Source organism: Nothobranchius furzeri, chromosome 16 (assembly GCF_043380555.1).
Source record: "Nothobranchius furzeri strain GRZ-AD chromosome 16, NfurGRZ-RIMD1, whole genome shotgun sequence".
Classification (NCBI taxonomy): domain Eukaryota; kingdom Metazoa; phylum Chordata; class Actinopteri; order Cyprinodontiformes; family Nothobranchiidae; genus Nothobranchius; species Nothobranchius furzeri.
The window spans coordinates 50117240-50140507 of record NC_091756.1 but is presented as its reverse complement, the minus strand read 5'-3'; the positions used below and the strand labels follow the sequence as shown (position 1 = coordinate 50140507).

Below are 23268 nucleotides of genomic sequence, written 5' to 3'. Positions count from 1 at the left end.
CCCTATCTAGCCACCCTCCTGAACAGACATTCCCCATCACGCGCTCTGCACTCCTCTGACCAAGGCCTGCTCGTTGTCCCTCGTTGTAGGTGTCGTACTCGCGGGGTACGGGCTTTCTCAGTACTAGCACCGTCTCTATGGAACCAGTTGCCACCCTCAGTTAGGCTGTCCTCATCTCTGCCAGTCTTCAAGAGTCGCCTAAAAACCCACCTCCTCCGCTTGGCGTTTCCTGAACATGTTTGAATTTGGCCCTCTTTTATGTTGATTTTATCTCACAGTTTTCATTGGTTCACTTTTTCCCTTGTTTTACACATTTGTCTTCTACTAGAATGTTTCACCTTTTTTGTAATTTGTAATCTGTAATTTGAATTGCTTTTATTTTCAGATTTATTCACTTTCTTTAACTTTGTACTGTACCATGTTCAGCGCCTTGGGCTTCCTGACAGGGTTGCGGAAGGCGCTTTATAAATAAAGCTTTGATTTGACCCGCATGTATAGCACCTTTCAGAGTAAGGACTCCAAAGCACTTTACACTACAGTGCTATAGTGCTCAATCAGTGTCTATTTAATATAGGGTAATATTAAATGGCCCTATTACAATAATAATATTGTTTTTGGATGGTAAACATTGCAGGGGTCAAAACTTGACTTTGGAAAAAGTGGGGGACCCCCCCCCCCAAATAAACAAATTACGTCCATGTTGGATAGTCAGTGGGAGATGGAATTCTGTACAATTATTCTGAATTTCTTGAAAAGTAAAATGTACCAATCACACCTAAAGAATTTTCAATAGTATTTGATGCTATCCCTTTTGGTTTATCTGCCTTTTAGATGTTCCCACAGTTCTCCCTTTGCAGTTAGTCCTTTGGATGTTTCAAATTCTTCTTTTGGTAGCATTTGCTTTTCTTCAATTAAGACACATCACAGAAATATGGTCTCTTTATCAGACTGCAAAGGTTTCTGTACTACCAGCTGTGTCTTACTGGTCCAATTTTGTAACGGATATTGGTTGGAAAAATGTTTGCTCACTACCAAAAAGGTATTTACTAACAAACAAGGTCAAAGAAATGTATTTTAAATTAACTCACATATTCTACACTGCCAGACAGTATCTGTCCAAATTCTCGGCTAATATTAATGTTCATTGCTCTTTCTGTCAAGAGCAACCTGAAGCAGTAGGCCTATGTCATTTGTGTTGGTCTTGTAAATTTACCCATAAATTTTGGCAGGACTTCCACACATTAATTAGTGATTCTGTTCTTCCTGGTTTTCAGCTTTACTACAAAAATATTATTTTTGGTTTTCATAATTTTAACAGCAAATATAAGAATGCTTACTTTTTTTTACATATGTTTTTGTTCTTAGCAGAGTGTCATATATACAGTAAGTGGAGGAAAAGTTCAGGGAGGGAAACCTCTGCTCCTCTTGGCTGGGTTTGAAGACCATGGCCTCAGCAAACACAGCAATAGCAACACCTAGTGGCAGGTCAATTCAGGTGGAGAGCAGCACACCGACATCTCTCTCTGATGATCTCAATTCTTTTTATACTTGGTTCGAGTCTGATAATCACGTCCAGCTCCAGGAAACAAAATCTAAATTAAACCCTGCATTCAGATTCAGATTTACCATGCAGGAGGTTGTGAAAGCTCTTAAGCAGACTAAGGAGAAAAGTGCACCTGGCCCAGACCACATCAGCAGCAGAGTTCTCAGAAACTGTGCACAGCAACTAGGGGGTGTGTTTCAGACCTTGTTGCAGAGCTCCATGGATACAAGCACAGTTCCCCAGCTCTGGAAACACTCTACGTTCATACCCATTGCCAAGACCAGCAGGGTTAAGGCTCTCAATGATCTTCGACCTGTGGCTTTGACCTCTTTACTGATGAAGGCTATGGAGAGGATCCTGAAACATCACATTATCGGAGCCTTACACCCTCAGTTAGATCCACTTCAGTTTGCATATCGGAAAGGGAGAAGTGTTGTCGATGCAAAAGCATTCATCTTAGACATTGTGCACAGACATCTGGAGATCCCAAACTCTTCAGCTAGACTCCTGTTTGTTGACTTCTCTTCAGCGTTTAACACCCTGCAACCTCACATCCTGGCTGGCAAACTCTCTTCTCTTTTTCACCTGGATGATCAGATAATCCTATGGATCCTGGATTTCTTAGCTAACAGATCAAAAAGAGTGCAGGTTAACAACACTCTCTCAGACCTTCTTTACACCTCCACTGGCACCCCACAAGGCTACGTGTTGTCTCCTCTACTCTTCATTCTCTATGCAGATGACTGTAGATCCATCCAGCCTAACAGTTATATGGTAAAGTACGCCGATGACACTGTGCTCCTGTCTCTTCTGTCAGGCCTTACTGTTTACCATGGGCAGGTCCTGCAGGAGTTTGTGGATTGGAGTGACACTACATGCCTGGAGCTGAATGTGACCAAAACTAAGGAGATGGTGGTGTCCTTCTCAAACAAACAGAGAGCACTGGTTACTGCTGCCTCCACTATCATTCATGGACAGCCAGTGGAGCTGGTTGAAGAGCATAAATATCTAGGGACCACCTTTGATCACCTCCTGAAATTCGCTTCCAACACTGAGGACATCCTCAGAAAGTGCCAGCAACGACTCTACCTCCTGAGGAAGTTGAATTCATTTGGAGTCAGGAAGGACATTTTACTGACTTTCTATTATTCTTTTATAGAGAGTGTTATCACATTTTCCATCCCGTTAGTTTTATTCTGTCAGCCTGCAGTATAGAAACTGTCTACAAAGCACTGTCAAGGTGTGCTCTCGGATCATTGGACTACCACTGCGAAACTTAACTTCTCAATGTGACCAGCATACAGGAAGTTTAGCACAGAAAATTATTAAAGACCCATCAAACGTCTTCATACTGTTTTCGAGTAGCTGCCCTCCAAACGCCGACTTCGATGCCCATGCTGTAAAACACAGAGGAGAAGTTCCTTTGTTCCCAGAGCTGTGCTTCTTCTTAATTCTTAGTGCCGATAGGGTGTGTGTGCATTACTTGTATGTGTGCGTGCATGTAGTTACATGTATGCATGTGTATTTGTGTGTGCGTGTGTGCGCCAAAGGTTTACTCATTGTTGGTCATTCACATGTGAGGATATGACATGAATGCGTATATAGGTTTTATGAGTTTTACAAATGTGTTAATTGGTTGGGTTTTTATAATTTAGAGATTTTAGTGCCGGCTGCTTCACAATGCTGTCTCAAATTGCCCCTCGGGGACTAATTAAGTTGTCTTGAGTCTTGATCACCCAGCCAAGATCCAATCTCTGCACGTACGGTGCGTTGTGTGGACCATTGATTTGACTGCAAACTTTATGGACTTGTAGAATGTCCCTTCCAAGTAGTAGCAGTACCTGAGCACTGTCGTCTATTGGCGGTATTTTATGTGCAATGCGTTCAAGGTGAGGATGACCTTGCGCTGCTGCTGGAGTGGGAATCTCCTCTCTCTTGTTTGGTATCATGTTGCACTCGATCAACATTGGCAGTGGTATTGCAGGAGCACCATCTACCGGCTCTATGACATAACCCAGTGCTCTATGATCAGCTGTGAGCCCCACTCCAGCACAGGTTTGGATGGTGTGTGGCACCGGAGAACTGTTAACTTTGAACATGTCAAAAAACTCTGAGCGGGCTAATGACAAGTTACTCTGGTCGTCCAACATGGCATACAATATTTAGTTCTTGCTGCGGTCGTTAACTGGTTAGACATTTACTAGGTACATTTTGGAACATGACTTCCCAGTAAAACCCTCCTCACATACTTCAGTGCAACTTGTAACCACTCTTTGCTCTTGCCCATCTTCTCCCTCCCCGCCATAATCTGCTGGAACTACGGACTGTGTAGGCCAGTAAGGTGCATAACAATGGGGTGCTTATCAGATTCACACTTAGAAAATTTAAGTACCGCTTCACAATTACGAGCCACGTGTTTGTTAGATGCACAGCACTTGTAACATACATTGTGTTGTTTCAATAGTCTCCTTTTTTCATGAAGTGTTTTCTCTTTAAAGCCTCTGCATTGCAGTAGTGCATGTGGTTTGTTATGCACAGGACACCATTTGTCTGGTTCGCTCGCGGGTGAAGATGTTATGTTTATTTTGTGCACTGAGACTGTTTGGCGATTATTACTCTGGTTCTCGACAAGCCTGTCTTTTTTCATCCCGCCGATGGATAGTGACTGGATATTGAAGCTTGGGTCATTAAGTGCCTTTGCTTGCGTTTGATTAAACTGTATAAAAACTGTAAATGGAGGAAATCCCACTTCATTTTCCTGTTTGTAACGCGAACCTTCCATCATCCATCTGTCTTGCAGTCCATACGGCAGCTTTTCCACGATTGAACCAATGCCTCGAGCTGTGTCCAGATAAGACAGTCCATTTAGATATCCTTCCTCCTTTTGCTGAATTTATTTCCAACAATAGATCGCTGAGTTCCCTCAGTTATTATCCCTTGGCCCAGTTTTGGGGAACTGATCAAGCTTAGCAAAAAGAGCACCCTCTATGGCTTCTGGTGAACCATATGTCTCTACTAGCCGTTCCCATATGAGCTTTAGGGCAATGGCTGACTTGCTTATGTTTACTGCTTTAATGTGTTTTGTAAGTCTTGCTGATTCTGGGCCCAGCAATTTTATCAGGAGGTCAATTTCTTCTCCAACTTTTAGATCAAGGTGCTCGGTAGCATTAATGAATGATGATTTGCAGGATAAATAGTTTTCTGGTTTGTCGTCAAACTTATCAAGCTCAGACACCAACAACTGACTCCTTATTAAATATTTAGCAAGTTCATTGGTGTCACTGCTGTAGCGCTGAGCAGTTGGCCAATGCTGAGAGTGGCCAGTAGAAGGTGTCGTATAGCGGGGATTATTGTGAGCCCTATTTTCCTGAGCATTTGGTGTGAATGACTGGTTGTCCTGCTTCTTAGATTCATGCCGTTTTGGTTTAGAGTCAATGATTTCTGGGGCCCGCTGGGGCAGATATTCTTTTAGATCCGTGCACATGTTTCCTCTTTCCATATCTGACCCATCAGATTGCTTTTCGTGCGTGTTTTCCTTTTTTTAAAGTCCTTCTCATTCATTTTAGTTGGTTCTTCATCACAGGGATTACTGTGCTTTGCAACATATACAGCCGTACGCTCAGAAGCACTTTGTATTTGGCCCAGATTAATTGGGGGCTCCACTATAGTTTCCAAACTTGCAGCTGCAGCCTCGATTACTGCTGCTTCAGCAGCTGCAGCTTGTGCTTCATCTTCTATGTGTAGTGCATGCAGTGTTGCTTCTAGCCTGGCTTTTTCCAATTTGACTTCTATTTCTTTCTTTGCAAAGGCAGCTCTGGCCTCGGCAGCTTCTGCTTTAGCACATGCTTGAGCAGCTGCTAATGCTACACTTGCAGCGGAAGCTCTGCTTGACCGCAACGTTGTAGATCTAACTTCAAACTCCGATTCATCCATGGTTCGTGTTGGTTTACTGTGCCTTATGCTGACTTGGTAACGCCGCGTCTGATGTGCTGTTCTGAAAACAGCATTCACGCAGCCTGGGAGTCAGTAGTTCGTTGAGAAGTCCTCCTTTTTCACTTTTACAGCCTCGTGGAAACCTTTTCCACTATCAATTTAGTTAAACACCTCCACACAAGAAGTTGCAGACGCCTGGGTGGTTTGGACCTTGTACTTTATATGGCAGGTGTGAAACTGTAACAACAAATACACATCAATAAGTAAAAACGCACATAAGTCAGAAAATAAATCATAATCATGCTTCATTGCAGCCACAAACAATTTAAGGATGCCCTTTAAATAATACTTGTAAATAGTTCCTTACGTCCTGGATGAACTCAGTTTTGCCATTTGTATAACTAATTATTCATTTAAACATTATGTTATCGAATGCCCTTTCTGAACTGAAAACCCACAGCTGTTAACGCAACAACTCGCTCTCGGCTGCTTCACACTGCCGCGATCGCTGCACGGCGTGGCCTGAACGCTCAACTTCCTGATTCTCTTAAAGAGACAGCGTCCATAAAGAAAATGTATGACAGAGCCAGAACAAAGTACTTTCCCGACCAAGGTACACAAAGGAGCACAAATTACCAGTGAAAGGGATTAGTGTGTTAATCAAACAAATCACCATCGTTTGTTTGATTAACACACCAATACAAAGGGAATCAGTTTTTTCCCTTTCACGTTATTTTATTCTCAATCAGGATACTTAATTTACCTACTTTTACAGTAATTGAAACTGATTTTTCTGTACTTTGATAATACCAGGCAATTATTGTCATTTTTTAATCTAATTTTTCTTTTTTTGTTGCAAGTTTCTTATACAATTTATTGGTAAAAAGAGAGCGGTGAACGTAGAGAACTCAAAAGAACCTGGAAAGAGAGGCCCCAACCCTTTTATTTGCTCATCCAGCCGTGAACCCTGTACTTGATGCGTCGAGACCGTTCCGCTGTGATCCAGTCCACGTCTTACTCGCTCACTAAAACTACTGATCTATAAAACACATAGATGTAGCACGCGTACAGTTTGTTAAACTCCACACGCTTCGCAGTTAGTGAGATTACACACGCGGCGTGCTCGAAAGGAAAAAAACGGAGATTTTTTCCCCCCTCTGCTCATGCTAGACGAAGGGGCGGAAACGGCACGTTTTGTTGTAGTCAAGCTAACGGCTCTGCGTTCAACAACAAATTCAAACTAACAGCGGCATATTAACCGTACTATAGTGACACAGCTGCAGTCCAGTTGATACACTTTTAAATAACGAGTTGCGTTTTAAGCTATCGGTGAGTATGCCCCTCCACTCGTTTTCTTTTGTTTCTATCAATTGTGCGCGAGACTGTGGTGGGCAGTTATGTAGAAGCGCATATTTGACCGCGTGATTTAGCCACCTGTGCGCTTGACAAAGTTGGCAAGCGCGTTTTAAAGGTGTGTGTGTCTACAAATTACCGTGCTAACCAACAGACATGTCCAGGAATTCTCCAGCAGTGATCTAACGCTAAAGCAATATGGAGGAGAAACAACGGTTAGCTGGAAACTGCGGGTCTCCGAGGTCTAACCGTGTCTCCCCACCCCCATCCCCATTGGAAATCAGTGTAGTGATTATTTTACAGCGCAGCTCTCCACTTGGGTGCAGGTTAAATACCTGCTTTTGATGTTTAGACCGTTTTGGGGGGGTTGAATGATCAGGTGAGGTCGCATCTTGTATGGCATGCGTTTATCTGTTGAGACACAGAGCTAAATAATGACAATTTTATGAAGAGATTCACGTATGTATTGTCTATTAATTTCGTTCAAAAGGAGAACAGAAAAAAAATGTTTTTGCACACACACACACACACACACACACACACACACACACACACACACACACACACACACACACACACACACACACACACATTTCTTTAAATATATAACAAAAGTGGCTGAAGGAAGAAATACACTACCTGACCAAAAAAAAAATGTCTCCACCAAAAGGAGGTCACACTCTTCTATTTTGCTGGACCGCCTTTAGCTTAAATTACAGCACACGTTTGCTGTAGCATTGTTTACATTCTCTTCTGCAATTCCACAAAACTTATTTCCATCCAGTGTTGCATTAATGTTTCACCAAGATCTTGCATTGATGATGGTCGAGTCTGACCGCAGCACAAAGCCTTCTCCAGCACATCCCAAAGATTCTCAATGGGGTTAAGGTCTGGAATCTGTGGTGGCCAATCCATGTGTGAAAATGATGTCTCATGCTCCTGAACCACTCTTTCACTATCTGAGCCCGATGAATCCTGGCATTGTTATCTTGGAATATGCCTTTGTCATCAGGGAAGATGGAATAACCTGGTCATTCAGTGTATTCAGGTAGTCAGCTGACCTCAATCTTGGAGCACATCCTGTTGCTGAACCTAGACCTGACCAACTGCAGCAACCCCAGATCATAACCCTGGCCCCACAGGGTTGTACAGTAGACACTAGGCATGATGGGTGCATCATTTCATCTGCCTCTCTTACACTGATGCACCATCACTCTGGAACAGGGTCCATCTGGACTCATCAGACCAGTTTTTAATGATGCGTTGGACAGTGCTTAACCCAGTTTTAGTCATGTCTACAATCTCCTTAGGTGTTTTCTCTGCTTGATGAATGCCAATGATCTGACCCTTCTCAAACAGACTAACATCTTTTCCACGACCACCAGATGTGTCTTTCCTCATGGTTGTTTAAGAAATGAGAAGCAGCTCATTGCACCAGTTGGGGTTAAATAACTTGTTGCCAGCTGAAAGATAATCACCTGTGCAGTAATTATCCAATAGGAGGCTTGTTCCTATGTGTTTAGTTAAATCCAGGTGGCAACCTATTTTTGGCTTGGCAGTGTATAATAAATTATTTCCTGTGCAGGGTTTTTGTTAGAAAATGTTCATTACCTGTAGGCATTAATAACTGGCGAAGCAAGTGTGTCCTATTTTGTCAGTTTAATTCACTTTCACTTTGTTTTGAGATCGAAATATTGGAAAAAACTGCTTGTTTCTAAACTATGTAGATATGATTATTATGAGTTTGTCAAATTTGTGCAGACACCTGGGAAGTTTGTGTCTCAGGCACAAAGCCCTGTCTGCTTTTCTGGATGCGGCCCTGTTTTTCAAGGACAATTTGGCAGAAGTTTCATATTTTAGTACAAATTATGTTGACAATTCATATATAGTTGGTTCAGAAAAACAGACATTTTTTGTAAAAAAAAGAACTGAGCTTTTTTATTTTCAAGCGAATGCAGTATGCTTCTGTATGATGATGAAAAAAATCAAGTTATGATATGACCTGAGAGATTCTTTTTTTTTTAATAAACCAAAGTGCGTGTCTTGGTGTTATGGTGATAATCTAAGTTAAAAGGGGTAGGTGAACACTATAAGCTTTGCTTCTGCCTACATGCTTTTTGATACATAGGTCAACTGGATATATTTGTACTAAAAAACCTATTTGTTCATTCATTCATGACGTTTTCAATGTAAAAACATTTAATCCCAGAAACTTGTGTTTTGATGTTCACATAATCTGTTAGCATTTTCAGCAATAAATGTCTTTAGACAGGCAAGTAACTTGGCAAAAAAAAAAAACTTTACCTGATAGTTTTAGCTTTCAGCTTGAGGTCTTCTTCACAAGCTGGCTTGCTTTTATCCAGTTGAAATAAAAAATAAATGTTTAGCTTGTTTGCATTAATGTGTCATCAAAAAAGGTGTAAAAATCTGTCTGAGTCTTAGAAATGACTGTAGGAAATTGAACAATACACGGTAGAATGCTAAAGTATTTTTAAAATGTATTTATTTCAGAATGTAGCTCACACTTAGACACTCTCCTGAACTTTGCAGATATGTGCTCTCTGTTGCTCTCTGTTGCCCTCTGCAGGCTTGCTGCGTAACATCACTGTCAAAATCGAATCTCTGTCATGAATTAGAGGCATTTTTAGTGGCTGTTTTCTAACTAGCATGCCCAAGCAAACACATTAAGCTGCATTTCAGCATTGAATAAAGTTTTATCAGGTCTTTATAACAACTTTATGTCCAACCAAACACAATAACTCTGGTGATATAATTTATTACTTACCTATTCATTAGCAACATGGCTAGGTCAGATTCTGTAGTACATGCCATTCTTTCAAGAAGAGCTCTCCAACGAGGAAAAGCCAGCCCAATATTAACTCTGGTCTTTGCTCTTGCTCTATCACATTCTCTCTTTTTTTTCCCTAGATTCCTCTGATGAGGGATTTCTTGCTTTCTTTGGTGGATCTGCCCTGCAGGTCTACTACAGACATATACGTAGATGCCCCGTGGACTGGAGCTGCCGTAGTGGCCGACCACCATTTTTAGATGGGTCTCTATTTGCTTCCAGTGCATGAATTTCTACTGAGAAAGGTGCTTACCCAACTAAAAAACACATTTTATCAAGCTTTTTCACAAAATCAGACATAAGGTAAAGAAAGAAAATCTTTTTTATAGTGCCTCTCAAGTAAAAAATCTTGAGGTGCTTTCCAAAAACAAAATAATTAAAATATAAAAAAGATTTCAAATACATTTTAAAAATATGTTTTTAAATGAGAAAAGAATTGTGATTAAAAAAATGTAAGGAAAGGGGAAAAGACAATTAATAGGAAAGAGGGAAATCGGTGGTATGGCATGATAATTAAAATATAAATATCATTAAACAAAATAAATACAAATATATTTAAATATAAAATTCTATCAGGCAGGCCAGAAAAGTCAGTAATCCCACGTGATCTGTTTTCAGTTGTACGCCAGTTATCACCTTAGGCTGCACAAAAACGGGCATAGTTGTCCACTGCTTTAACTTTGGAGAGTGAGGAGACCCATCCAATATGGTGGCGACGCAGTTATGCTTTCCAGCACCCAATGGGGCATCTACGTACCGGTATTCATGTCTATGGGGTCTACGTAATACTGCCGTAAATCAATACACAGTTGGCACTTCCAGCGGTGGACCGCAGGTCAAAAACTGTACAGCGCGGTGAACAGACGTGGGACTCCATAACACTATCACAGCTCTGAAAATGAACATAATAGATGATAGTATGCTGCCAAAACCTTTCAAAAAATGTTAATTTAAGGTTTAAAGGTTGCATAATGTGTCTTCAAATAGCAAAACGGCTTGTTGCCCTGAAATTGTAGTTCTAGCAATGAAAAGTGAAAGACCCTTTGAGCTGGTTTTGGTTGGTCCCATCTGGGCTGCTGTAGGGTTCAAAGATAACATTCATTTGAAGTCCTTTGCAGTGCCTCAATGAATGAATAACTTTTATTCATTTTAGATGGACAGTGGTGCATTAAAGGCCCAGTGTGTGATATTTTTACCAGTTTACTATCAAATCCTGTGTTTCCGGTTCACAAACTTGTCCTTTTTCACTAATATTTCTCACCAACATCAATTCTAAATATTCCTCTCAACTTGAAATTATACATTTTGTATACATAAACTGTGGTTGACGCTCTATGGTCATCCACCATCTTAAAATACAGTAGCCGTTTAGGGACATACGAGCTCCACGTTACCCATTTGGAATGTGACTGTAACCTGAAAGAACCATCAGAGGGCAGCAGTGTGCCCTGGAAGCATCGAGTTTGGTAATTCAACTAAGAAATAGAAAAGAATAGCTACACCGTTGCTCTATTTGTTAGTTTGAATTAAAAAAACTATTAAATCAAAAGACACATAAACTTTGTCAGTTCCTCATCATGTCCAACACAAGGAAGCTGCATATGTTCAGACCCCCACCCGCTATTAGCTGGACGCTAGCCTCCGATTAGTGTCTCTGACTCCCAAACTCACCTCAAGTTGTTCATCCATCTTTTCCTAGTACCAGAACTCCCGATCCGGTCCCAACGTGTCAGTACCAGAACTCTGTATCCGGTCCCAACGTGTCAGTTCCAGAGTCCTTCTACTCAAGTCTCCTCTCTTCCTGCAGCCTGCCATCTTGCCCAACACGCTCCAGCTCTCATACACTAGCCAGTGGCTAAATCAGCGTTGTTTACTTTATCTCCACAACACTTTACTAACAGTGATGTAGTTTTTCACGCGCTACAGAGATGCTCTGACAGAGGGCTTTGTCTCAAATGTTACCTTTAGACTTTGGTCTCCTTTTGCTGGTAATCTGTAGGAGTTTACGCACAGCATACAAAGCGTCTCCCCGGCTCTAGCCACGGCTAACTAGTAGCTCGGTAGCTCGTGACACCGATCTCAACCACGTCAGCCTTGGGCCAAGATTAGTTGGTGGATAAATCAGCATTGTTTAGTTGATCTCCAGCATGTCCCCGGCTCACCAACACGCCTTCACCAGCCGTAGTTAACGATCAGCCAGTGATTTCTCCATATCATATAAGCTGGTAGCGGCAGCCAGTTTGTTTACATTGAGGCACCGTGATCCACGTGAAACGGGTGTTGTGGGAAATTGTGTTCCCCTGAAATATTGTTTCCCTTAGGCAGTCGAGCAAATATTTCCAAATCCACAGAACTTATTGTCCATAATGAGGACTAAACAACCTCAAATTCTCACAACACCTGACCGCCCAGTTGACATCACCCCTCCTCCGTGTGTGAATTGTGACAGCTTCAAGAACAGAACTAGCTTGCTTCCTTCAGAACTGGTAGGCTGATAAAACAGTCATAATTATAAATACTTTTTTAAAGAGATCAAGTAGCTTGTTTTAAGCTTTGTGTGGGTTAGGCTACACAGGTTGGAAATTGATTATACAGTCAAACTCATGAGTGAGCCACCGTAGCTGCAATACTCTGAACTGCATGGCGCTAAAGAGTCGCATTTTTTCATCATGATTTCAATGAATTTCACACATGGGCCCTTTAATGAACATTTTACAATGTACATGTACCCAATTATAACCAAAAGGCTCATTTCCAGCTTTCCATTGTTTTCTCCTCTCAATTCCATCGTGCACCCATCTTGGTGTTGGTCAGGATCCTGCTGGTCCCCAGGTCTACCCGATGAGTATGAGCCAGACTCCAGAACCCTCTAATGATGCTCCTGCTGTTACAGAAGGTTTGATATTTCATTACTTTCTAACATAAATGTGTGTTTGACTATTCTTTTACAGCTGTGAATATTTATGATACATGTGAATGTTCATTTGCAAACCCCTGTCCTAAATAAATGTTTGAAAGTTTGAAATCTTCAGGAAGTTAAGTGGTTTGAGCAGCAGAACTATTTTAACGATGCAGTCGTGTTCCCATGACCCTGTTTATGACCTGACAGAGGCTAAAGTGACTTCAGTGGAGAAAGAAAAGAAGCCAGACGATGTTCCAGAGGAAGAAGAGGAAGAGGAGGAATACGTCGTGGAAAAGGTCCTGAATCGACGGGTGGTGAAAGGCAGGGTAGAGTACCTTCTCAAGTGGAAGGGCTTCTCTGAGTAAGTGTTTTGAACATTTTTATGAGTAACTGGTTGATTATGATCATGTAACAAATAAATCACTCTTTTACTGCTGCATGATGATAAAGTCTTCTCTCAAACCTAAATGATAAATGACCAACACTTGTATAGCACCTTTCAGAGTCGGAGGACTCCAGAGCTCTTTACACTACAGTGTATCATTCATCTATTCACACACACATTCACACCCTGGTGGTGATGAGCTACAGTGTAGCCACAGCTGCCCTGGGGCGCACTGACAGAGGCGAACCCAGATTACAGCGAGTACACACCCAAGCTCCCACAGACTTCACTTATACTTCAACTCAAAAATAATAATTAACTCACTTTAAGTTAAAGGTGTAGCTCCTGTATTTCCTACATGGACCACTGTGTAAAAATGACCATCAAAGCCTTGTGCTGCTCGCACTTCAAGAATTTTCACCAATATTACTTCCCAACATCAGCAGCTGTTTTGTCTGACACCAACGTTTTGTTTCTGTCTGCCTCATTTTGTTTGGTGTCAGGGAGTGAGAGGCACAGGTGTGTGGTTACTATGGTGATGTCAACAAACCCTTTTGCTTGCCAGGTGGCCCTAATGAGCCACTGATGGTTATCATGGTGACTTTGGAGTTTTGTTGGTTATCATGGCCACTTTTAGATCCCTTGGTTGTTACCATGGTGACCCTGATGAGTCACAGGCAGCAGCAGCTTTAACATTTCTGTTGATTTTATTCTTTTTACCATCTGCTACAGTTTAAACATCCAAACATAGACAATCGTCTCTTGACCAATATTATTACAACCAATGTTCTTATCACTTTCATCTTGAAAATCTTTTGAGTTAAAGTAACTTTCAGCCAGAACAATTCAATATATTATTAATAATAATAATAATAATAATAGATTAAATTCAGCAAACCATCTATAAGACACATTGAAAGTTATTGTTTTATCCTGGGTAATAGCGCGCATGCGCACAATGTTGGGGGCTTCTGCACCCACCATTCAGAGCTGTGCCTACGCGATTGAAGCTAATAAAATAAAACCTAGGTATGTAGGTATCATTACTTTAGATTAAGACATTTTTGTACAGATCAAAAAGATATCTCAATGCAAGAGGCGATTAGCGCAAAGCTTTCAGATCCATTTGAAATAGCTAACAAGCTGAGGATGATGACAGTCTTCATAACTGGCCACTAGTTCAGGGATCAGAATCAACTTTACCAGCATCCTGGAGCTTAATAGAAACTTGTCTCCACAGCACAACCCGACCAAGGTTAAACACACAACATGTAGACAAAACGGGTTACAGGCAGGCTACAGCTGTACAAGGCGCTCTACAATTATTTTATTTACATGCCTGGACTTTGCACAGCTGAAGAAACAAATGTGTAACCGGATCTCCTCTGCGTTGTGCAGGTTAATGTTCAAGGATTGCTGTGACACAGTTCATCTTTGGAGATGAACAGGTGCTTTGTTTATTCTGACAAGCTCAGTAAACAAACACAAACGAATGACACTAAAGGCTGCCTGCTCCAAGTCCGCTCCCACAACACAAAAGCATCAAAAGGGCAGATCTCAGGAGGAACAAACCATTTATAAAAAATACATGACTTTTACACATTTGGCATACCTGATGAGCTTAGTAAACACAAACGAATGACATTTAAGGCTGCTTGCTCCAATTAGAGAACAATTTGTGTAATGATATTAAAAATAAACTAATTTAACCCAGTTAAAAAGGCATACAAGTCACTAGGTGGCTATAACTTGTATTTCTGTCTGGACATGTGGGGCAGATACTTTAATTTTTTATTCTGTCATGAGAATTTGGCTACCATCATGACTGGTACCCATTGCCTTTGGTGTATTTTTCAGCTGGAAACCTTTAAAATGTAATGTTTTCCTGTCCTTTCTACTTTTTGTGCAGCCTACAGTGTGTTAACCATGCTGATTTTATTTTGCTGCTGTTTAGGTCAGTTTATTGACAAAGGGACAGATAACAATGGTGGTCAATGGGGATGGGTCGGCTCTTTGCTCTCTGACCAGAAGCTGGGCGTGTGATGTCACGTGTCAGCGAGTCTATATGTGATTTTTAAGGGACTCGAACTGCCTTACAGAAAATGCTTTATTCATACACACTCTGGGGATGGTAAACTAACTGACGAAGGCCAGGATGACATTTTGCACCTTCAGCCCCTCTGACCACATCCAGCATTCACCCATAGACAAGGTGGGCGAAGTGTCTTGCCCAAGGACACAACAGCAGAATAACTAGGAAGGAAGGAGCTGGGTCCATACCGCCAGTCTTCTGATTGCTGGCTGACCCACTGCTGCCCCAGTGCTAAGCTTTATCAGCGTGTTAATTGTCTAATTTCCCTTTCTGTTTGTTGTGATATGGATATTTGTACCTACCAGCTAGCTATAGGCTTTTGTTTGTGTTGTGATGCAGATCTGAAGATGCCTTAACTTTGAACAGGGATGGTAACTTGACATGTCTGGTGATAGGAGTGTGTCCTCTGACATTCCAAAAGTGTCATTTTGTTTTTCCACTCTGAGGGTTCATCCACGCTACCTCAGATATTCTTAAAATTCGTTTTCTTCATTTGCACCCCCACCCACTCACAATGAATTTTTTAAAAATAATTGTCCAAAAGAGAGTTTTTTTAAAATAAATCCAACATGTCCCCCACAACTTGCTTTGCAAATCCTTACCGTTATCTTGTGCACTAAAATATAATGATCAATAGATGCTTTATTGTTTTTACTAGTTTTTCTGCTTTTGGGTCACTTTATACTGATCCTGTTACTACAGATGTTTGATATTGTAGTAGCGTAATGTAGACAGAGCTCATCTGAGGGGGAATAGTCATCAAAGATTAACATCTTTGGCCAAGCTACCAGTGTTCTTCGTCTGTATATTGATCTGTTGTTGAGTTACCCCTACTTAACACTGGAAGCATCAATTCAATTCAAAGATACTTTATTAATCCCAGAGGGATTCAGCGGAGCAGAACGGCAGCAGAAGGATTTACTTTTGACTTTTGCTGCCTACAGTGTACTCCGGGAGAGTCTCAGCTGTGAATCGGCTTCTTTGTGCTTCTTGCTGGACTCTCGATCACAAAATCCCCCAAGTTCATGCCATCTGCCGTTAAACCAAAGAGAAGGAAATCACGTTTGATATCGCTGTTTGATGTTGTATATGATGTTTTTCCTCTCTACTGGTAGGATAAAAGCCATGAAAAACACACCGCTGCACTTTTGGAACAATGCTGTGAGTAAATAAGCTATTAGGTGACATAATCTACATAGATATGAAACTGCATCGCTGCAGTAGTCTTTTATTTTGAAAATTACCACAGGTTTTACACTGAAATCACATTTGATTTCCTGCCTAACCTTATGTTGACTGCGGAAATTTGTGTGTTCCAGAAGCAGTTCGCAACAAAAATAGAATACAATCCTATCTTTAGCGGCACAACGTGGTGAACTGGTTGTGGGATGCACCTGGTTTGAGTCACCCCCATAGACTATAATGAATTCTATTTGAAGCAGTGATGTTCTGCTGCTGTTCTGCACCGCTGATGCTTTAGTGTGAAGTAGGTGTTAGACCTGGTGAAAGCCCAGGTTTTGCCCAATTAATGTGGAGAAAAGTGGAGAAAACAACACAAATTTCATTAAGGTAGAAGCCAGCCGTTGCTTGAAGATGGAAAAGTCCATTGATTTATCATTTCATAGACACACGGCGACTTGTAAAACTGCTCTGTTTGTAACAGTGGTATTTATGACACAATAACAGTCTAACCTACCAATCAATCATTATTTCTCTCATTAACAAATAATGTCATAAAATCACAAACATGTTGTTTACTATACACAAGTGACAAGGGAGCAGGAACTTTGGTCAGTCATGTCCATAGTGCAGCCCTGAGGCCATTTGTGTTTTTGCGTAGCCTCCACCAGCATTTCTAGAATGGTGGGCTTTAGTTTCTCCAGCAGACTGCTGATGTACACCTGATGTGTACACCTTTATTACCATTTTATTTTCAAAATTGTCTACTATGTCTATTTTATGCCTTTTTAAGTAAAAATATTTACAATAAAATAATTATTGCATTTTTTTAACATACAAAAACCAATTTTTTTTTGTGGCCCATGAAGACTTTTAACTGGATGATTTTAGTCCTCCTTTTGAAAAGATTGGACACCCCTGACTTGGGTCCTTCACAGAAACTCTGATGAAGGTGCTCAACATTTTGTGAAATATTATTTTATCTGATACTTTAATGATAAATGACACACACTTGTATGGCACCTTTCAGAGTCAGAGGACTCCAAAGTGCTTTACACTAGTGTATCATTCATCCACTCACACACACATTCACACCCCGATGGTGCTAAGCTACAATGTAGTCACAGCAGGTCACTGACGGAGGCGGAGCTTCCAACCACCACCAGCAGGCAAGGTCAGTGAAGTGTCTTGCCCAAGGACACAACAGCAGCATTCTCTGCCGTGGGTGATCCCACAACCCTCAGATTACTGGACAGCCCTCTTTACCTCCTGCTACTTTATCTGTGGTGGACTTCTGCAGAGAAACAAACAAGTTCTTAGATGTTTTTTTTCCCCCTAAAACCAGTTAAAAACTTGCTCTAGCACCCAAGCCATCCTAAACTATACTAGAATTGATTTAATGGAAAACACTTAAACTAGGGCCCAACCGATATGCTTTTTTTTGGGACCGATACCGATATAAAACTTCTAACAAAGGCCGATAGCTGATATAATGGCCGATAAATCTCCCTCACAAAAAAAGAAATACAATTTTTCTTAAGCTTAAACCCTTCATTCTCTGCCTTTTTGATGAAAACTTATTTCTCTATTACACACCAAAGAACTGTCTCAATAACTCACTAGGGTTTCCAAGTAATCCTCAGTGCTTATCCTGCTCAACTTATCGGCTGCATTTGACACTGTCAACCATGGCTTCCTTTTGTCCACACTCTCTAGCATGGGCATTACAGAGAAAGCACACGCCTGGTTTGAATCGTACCTCACAGGACAATCATTCAGTGTGTCTTGGCTTGGACAATCCTCTACCGTGCACCATCTTGCCACAGGAGTCCTCCAGGGCTCTGTACTAGGACCTCTTCTCTTTGCCATATACACCACCTCACTGGGTGAGATCATTCGATCACATGGCTTCTCCTACCACTGCTATGCAGACGACACCCAGCTCTATCTGTCATTTCCACCGGACTACCACACTGTCTGCACAAATATCAAACTGTCTCTCTGACATATCAAAATGGATGAAATCCCACTATCTCCAACTCAACCTCTCTAAAACTGAATTACTTGTCATCCCAGCAAAACCATCCATACAGCACAATATCTCAATCCATAATGACTTCCTATCTCTGACTCCTTCAAAGGCAGTTCGAAATCTGGGTGTTGTGCCTACACCATGCTCAGGACAATCCAGACTTTTCTCATGCATCGTTCCACAAATGTGGGATGACCTTCCAAGCACTACCAGAACTGTGGCTTCCTTTTCAATTTTCAAGAAACTCCTGAAGACCCTGCTCTTCAGAGAGCATCTTCTTAACTAGCACCTTGCCTGCGCCCGTCCCCCCTCTCTACTGTCCACTCCTTGTTCCCTCCTCTTCATGACTGATGTCAATGATTGTTGTTGTTGTTAGCCTCAGGGGCAATATGCCGATTATCACTTGTAAGTCGCTTTGGACAAAAGCGTCTGCTAAATAAATAAACATAAACATAATGCAAATAAGATTTATTTAGCAGATCTCAAAAACAACAGAACACACAAACTCAGTCACAGCATAAATCTAACATTCAAGTTTTTTCTTGTAAACTGTGGTTTCCACAAATACATTTTAACTTAAAGGAATACACTCCGTAAAATTGTGTCTTGTTAAGATTCCTCAGAGTTAGACAAGTCAGAAAAAGCATTTTATAACCAGCCCAATATGATCTGGCAGCAGTTGGTTTTCTTAGTTTAGCATAAAACAGTGTAAGTGAATTCACATACATTGTAGTGATTTTTTATGTAGGTGAATGCAAGCCTTCCTTTCCATTGCTTTATGCCAAAACAACTGGTTACAAAATGTTTTTTTTCTGACTTGGCTAACTCTGGGATAGGGCTGCACGATATTAGGAAAACCTGCAATATTCGATAACAATGATTAATTTTGCGATGACGATATTGCTTGCGATAAATTAAAAACTTAACTCGGGAACAAAAATAATCAAAAACAAAGAAATAAAAAAATCATAAAAAATGTGAAAAGCAAAAGATGTGAGGAAAGGGGAAAAGGAAAGGCAATCAGTGGATCCCTGGAAAAGCAGAATCAGCAGAAAGAGCAGGACAAAGCTAACTCAGGTATTTGCTAACCATCTAAATGAAGTGTGTCCGCCTCGGGGGCGGGCATCTAACCCATGAGAACCCACCCAATTGGCCAAATGGGTGAAGAGCTCTATTTGATTTGTTTAAAAAAACATCAGGCTTCCGTTTGATTGACAGAATACATTATGTGTAGCAAACATTTGAGCTGACCATTCATTGCGATATTTATCTGTTCTTTGCGATATGCATATTGTGCATGCTGATATCGCGATAACGATATATTTACGATATATTGTGCAGCCCTACTCTGGGGAATCTAACAACACACACAAGTTTAGGGACAGAAGATCCCTATAAGAATATTAAAATAATAAAAATGCAGCAATAAATAAAACGTAATACTTGTGCTTTGTAACAAAGTAACACTCTGTGGAAATTAACTTAGTGAACTTATTTACCCTGGACAGGAAATAATTGCACATAAGAAACATAAATAATAAATAAATAAAGTTCCAAAACAATAATTTGTGTTCAAAGTTCAAAGGAGTGGAGCCACACAACATGAGTTCATAAAGCTGGCGCCATCTGCTGGATAGGTAGCGCAATATCGGCCATATCGGCCGTCTTTTTGGCCAATAGCCGATACTGTTAATGACCCCAATATCGGCTGATGATATCGGCTGGCAGATATATCGGTCAGGCCCTAACTTAAACCAGTTACTTTGACACTTGGAGAGAGAATTTTAGATATTCAGTCTGATGGTTTGCAGCAGAAAACACAAACAGAACTTTGATGAGATGAACTTTGCAATTCTTCTCATCCTACTCTGTCTTCTCGCGGTGTGTGTACACATAAATTACTAAAAATCATAAAGATGCTTTTAATAATGAATGTGCATGTTTTTGATTCTGCAGGGAAGATAACACTTGGGAGCCTGAAGAAAACTTAGACTGTCCAGATCTGATCGCAGAATATCTGCAGACTCATAAAACTGCTCATGAGGGCAAAAGGAAGGCAGCTGGAGAAGCAGATGGGGATGAAAATAAATCAAAAAAGAAAAAAGAAGATGTGAGTACAAGTTACTTTATTTACTCATTTGTTAATCTGATATATCATAAAATTGTCTGTTTGTCAGGTTTGTTTTTATTGGAAAAATCACAATTGTGATTATTTTACTCAATAAGGAGTTAATAACAACAGTTTATTACACATTGAAACAGCTGTTTAGGTCTCAGGTGTATCTTAAGCTTGGTTTATGCTTGACGCGTCCGCGAGGTTCGCATGGCTCCGCGTGGCGAAATTGCGTCATGTTAACAACCACGCCCCTCCACCGCGCCTCTGCACGGCCCAAACTTTCCGCACCGCGCACCTAGGAAGTTTTCTAACCACGCGGACGGTCGGACGTGGAAAAACATGGCGGACTGGCAAGAACTAGTATGGCAGAGGTTCGTAAATACAGACATTTGTATGATTCAGCTCTCAAAGATCACCGTGATCAACATGTTGTTAATAATTCTTGGGGAGAAATAGCTCGCACTGTCGGAAAAGACGAGGATGCTGTTAAAAATGCTGAAATGCCATGTTGTAAACAGTAATTTCTACTTCTACTATGGTGTAGTGTTGGATGCATGCCGTAGAGCTCCATGCTGCCCCGTTCAGTTTGGGACAATATTGGCTCACCGCAGAGACAAGCCGCATGAACCATAAACGCTGCGAGTTGTGAAGTGCGTTCCATCCGCGAGCCGCATCACCAAGTGGAAAGTAAATGCGTCAAGCATAAACCAAGCTTTAGCCATTATCCCCAAAAACAAAATATTCAGCGTATACAAAAAAATTCAGGTTTGTCTGGCTGCTCCTAGTTCTCTGAAGAGTCCATGATGCCTGAATGAAAACCAACCAATCGGAATGAAGGTGGACTCTTAAGGGATGTTGAATAGTCGAATGCTGGACTGCCGCCTGTGTAGCTTTGAAGGAGCTGAAGCAGACAAAGGAAAGGTCCGACCAAACTAACGTCACCGCCTTAAGGTTAAATAGCTTCACCCTGGCCTTAATAGTTTGGATTTAAGTGGTTTACTTCTACCTGCAACAGGTGGCTATCGGTTTGGAGGAGCAGGTTGGAACAATGTATAAGAAATAGTTACTTAATGATTTTTCAACAGCTTGTAGTTGCAGCGCTGCAAAGCACCTCATCGTGGCTGGATTCTTGTTGAGCCCTTAAAAATTGGTGCTTTTTTAATCCTACAATATTTTCAATCAGATCAAATGATAGAGCTTGGAAAGAGACAAGGGGAGGTCCTTTGTTTGACTTTGATGGTATTTTGAGTGCATTAAACCTTCAACTGTAATACAGATGTGAAGCTTCCATTTAACAACTGTGGATAAAGAGATTCATTCAAAATCAAACAATTTTAAAATAAACTATTCTGCAAATGCCCAGAAGGCTAAAAGGGAAAAAAGTGTCCTCTTATTAGATTTAAGGAAAAGTCTTCATAACAAAAAGGTTTGTCATAAAATAACTTCAGGCGAAACTTGCACAAATCTCTCAAAGATTGTAAATAATACATGGGTTGTGCAAAAAATTATAACATTACTTAATGCAGTTGTGGACATGATAGCTCTACACACTGTTTTAGCTTCTCCAAAATAAAACCTACAACTCTGTTTGTTCCAGATGTTTTTTTTTTTTGCATAATTCTGCTCATAGGATTTGTTTCCCTCAATAGCGTGATACCTCACCTGTTTGACTGACTGACTTTGTTCCTCAGAATGAGAAGCTACGGGGTTTTGCTCGAGGCCTGGAGCCTGAACGAATCATCGGTGCCACAGACTCCACAGGAGAACTCATGTTCCTCATGAAATGGTCTGTAGCTGCTGTGTTGTAAAAAAATATCTCATCCTTTTCTTGGGGAATGAAATGTGACATGAAAAAACTTTTTGTTCAGGAAAAACTCAGATGAAGCGGATCTGGTGCCGGCGAAAGAGGCTAATGTGAAGTGTCCACAGGTGGTGATCTCCTTCTACGAAGAGAGACTGACTTGGCACTCGTACCCTTCTGAAGACGAGAAGAAAGATGATAAAAACTAAGGGTTGAGGCAGAGGGTCAGTGGAGAGAGAACTAGTTTTGAACTTCATTGTACTTTGGGGGGGAGGGTCAGATGTGGAGTGGCAGGTAGGGAAAGACCAGCAAGACATTGTGCATTCATCTGTCTTTTGGTGTAGTTATCACTCACCTGATTCTACTTTTATGTGGATGTTATCTAAATATATATATATATGCTTCAGATTTGCTTGACATTCCTGGTTAAACACAACAGTGTTAATCTTTAGTAAACATTCCAGTCCCGATGCTTTTGGTACTGTTTCCAGTCCGTGTATCATGTTTTCTTTTCTCTGTAAGGCAGAGTGTTGCTGTTGGCTTGGACCGACACTTCTGCTGTAATTGGAATCACTTTGGTTCGAAGGGGTGTGGATGAAGGAATGGGTTCATATAGTTTCCAGTGCTAATTTTAGAGTATTCAGGTGATGTTTTCATTTGAAAATGAGCTTGTGAGATAATCCAGCAAGTCTTATTTGAAATTATGTAAATTAAACTAAGTTGTACAAATGAAGGTACTACATCCATGTTTGAGTGAACATTTGTGACTAAATACTCAAAGTATAATTACAGCAACAAAATGTTACCGCTTAAAATCCATTTGTTTTCATTTTTTAAAGAGAAGCAAAAAATACAAGTCACTAATCAGGACTTTTTTTTCATGATTGACAAATGTCATTTTTCTGGTAATTACATTGAAAAGAATAAATGATACACTGATTAGTCCTTAGTGGTGTTATTTACTGTGCCACATGTTTAAATTCAGATTATTTGGTGCTTTTCAGAGGGAACCGTTAGCAGCTCTCCTCACTCGTTTGGTGTTGGCTTATGAATCTGTTTCTGTGGATCATTTAGGCCATTGTGC

General features: G+C 40.8%; 1 protein-coding gene across 3 annotated transcripts; it reads left to right on the top strand.

Moving 5' to 3' along the window:
* Positions 1-6648: 6648 nt before the first annotated feature.
* On the top strand, positions 6649-22930 carry cbx1b (chromobox homolog 1b (HP1 beta homolog Drosophila)). Of its 3 annotated transcripts, XM_054749389.2 has the most exons (7): positions 6665-6805; positions 9758-9922; positions 12492-12573; positions 12787-12940; positions 20224-20377; positions 22075-22169; positions 22252-22930. In XM_054749389.2, exons 2-7 carry the CDS (start codon positions 9878-9880, stop codon positions 22391-22393), a joined length of 672 nt encoding a protein of 223 aa, XP_054605364.1. In that variant the 5' UTR covers positions 6665-6805; positions 9758-9877; the 3' UTR covers positions 22394-22930. The 3 variants fall into 3 exon arrangements, with proteins under 3 accessions (XP_015817901.1, XP_054605364.1, XP_054605365.1); XM_015962415.3 differs by lacking the exon at positions 9758-9922 and having other exon boundaries at positions 6649-6805; XM_054749390.2 differs by lacking the exon at positions 9758-9922 and having other exon boundaries at positions 6668-6805; positions 12436-12573.
* Positions 22931-23268: the final 338 nt, after the last annotated feature.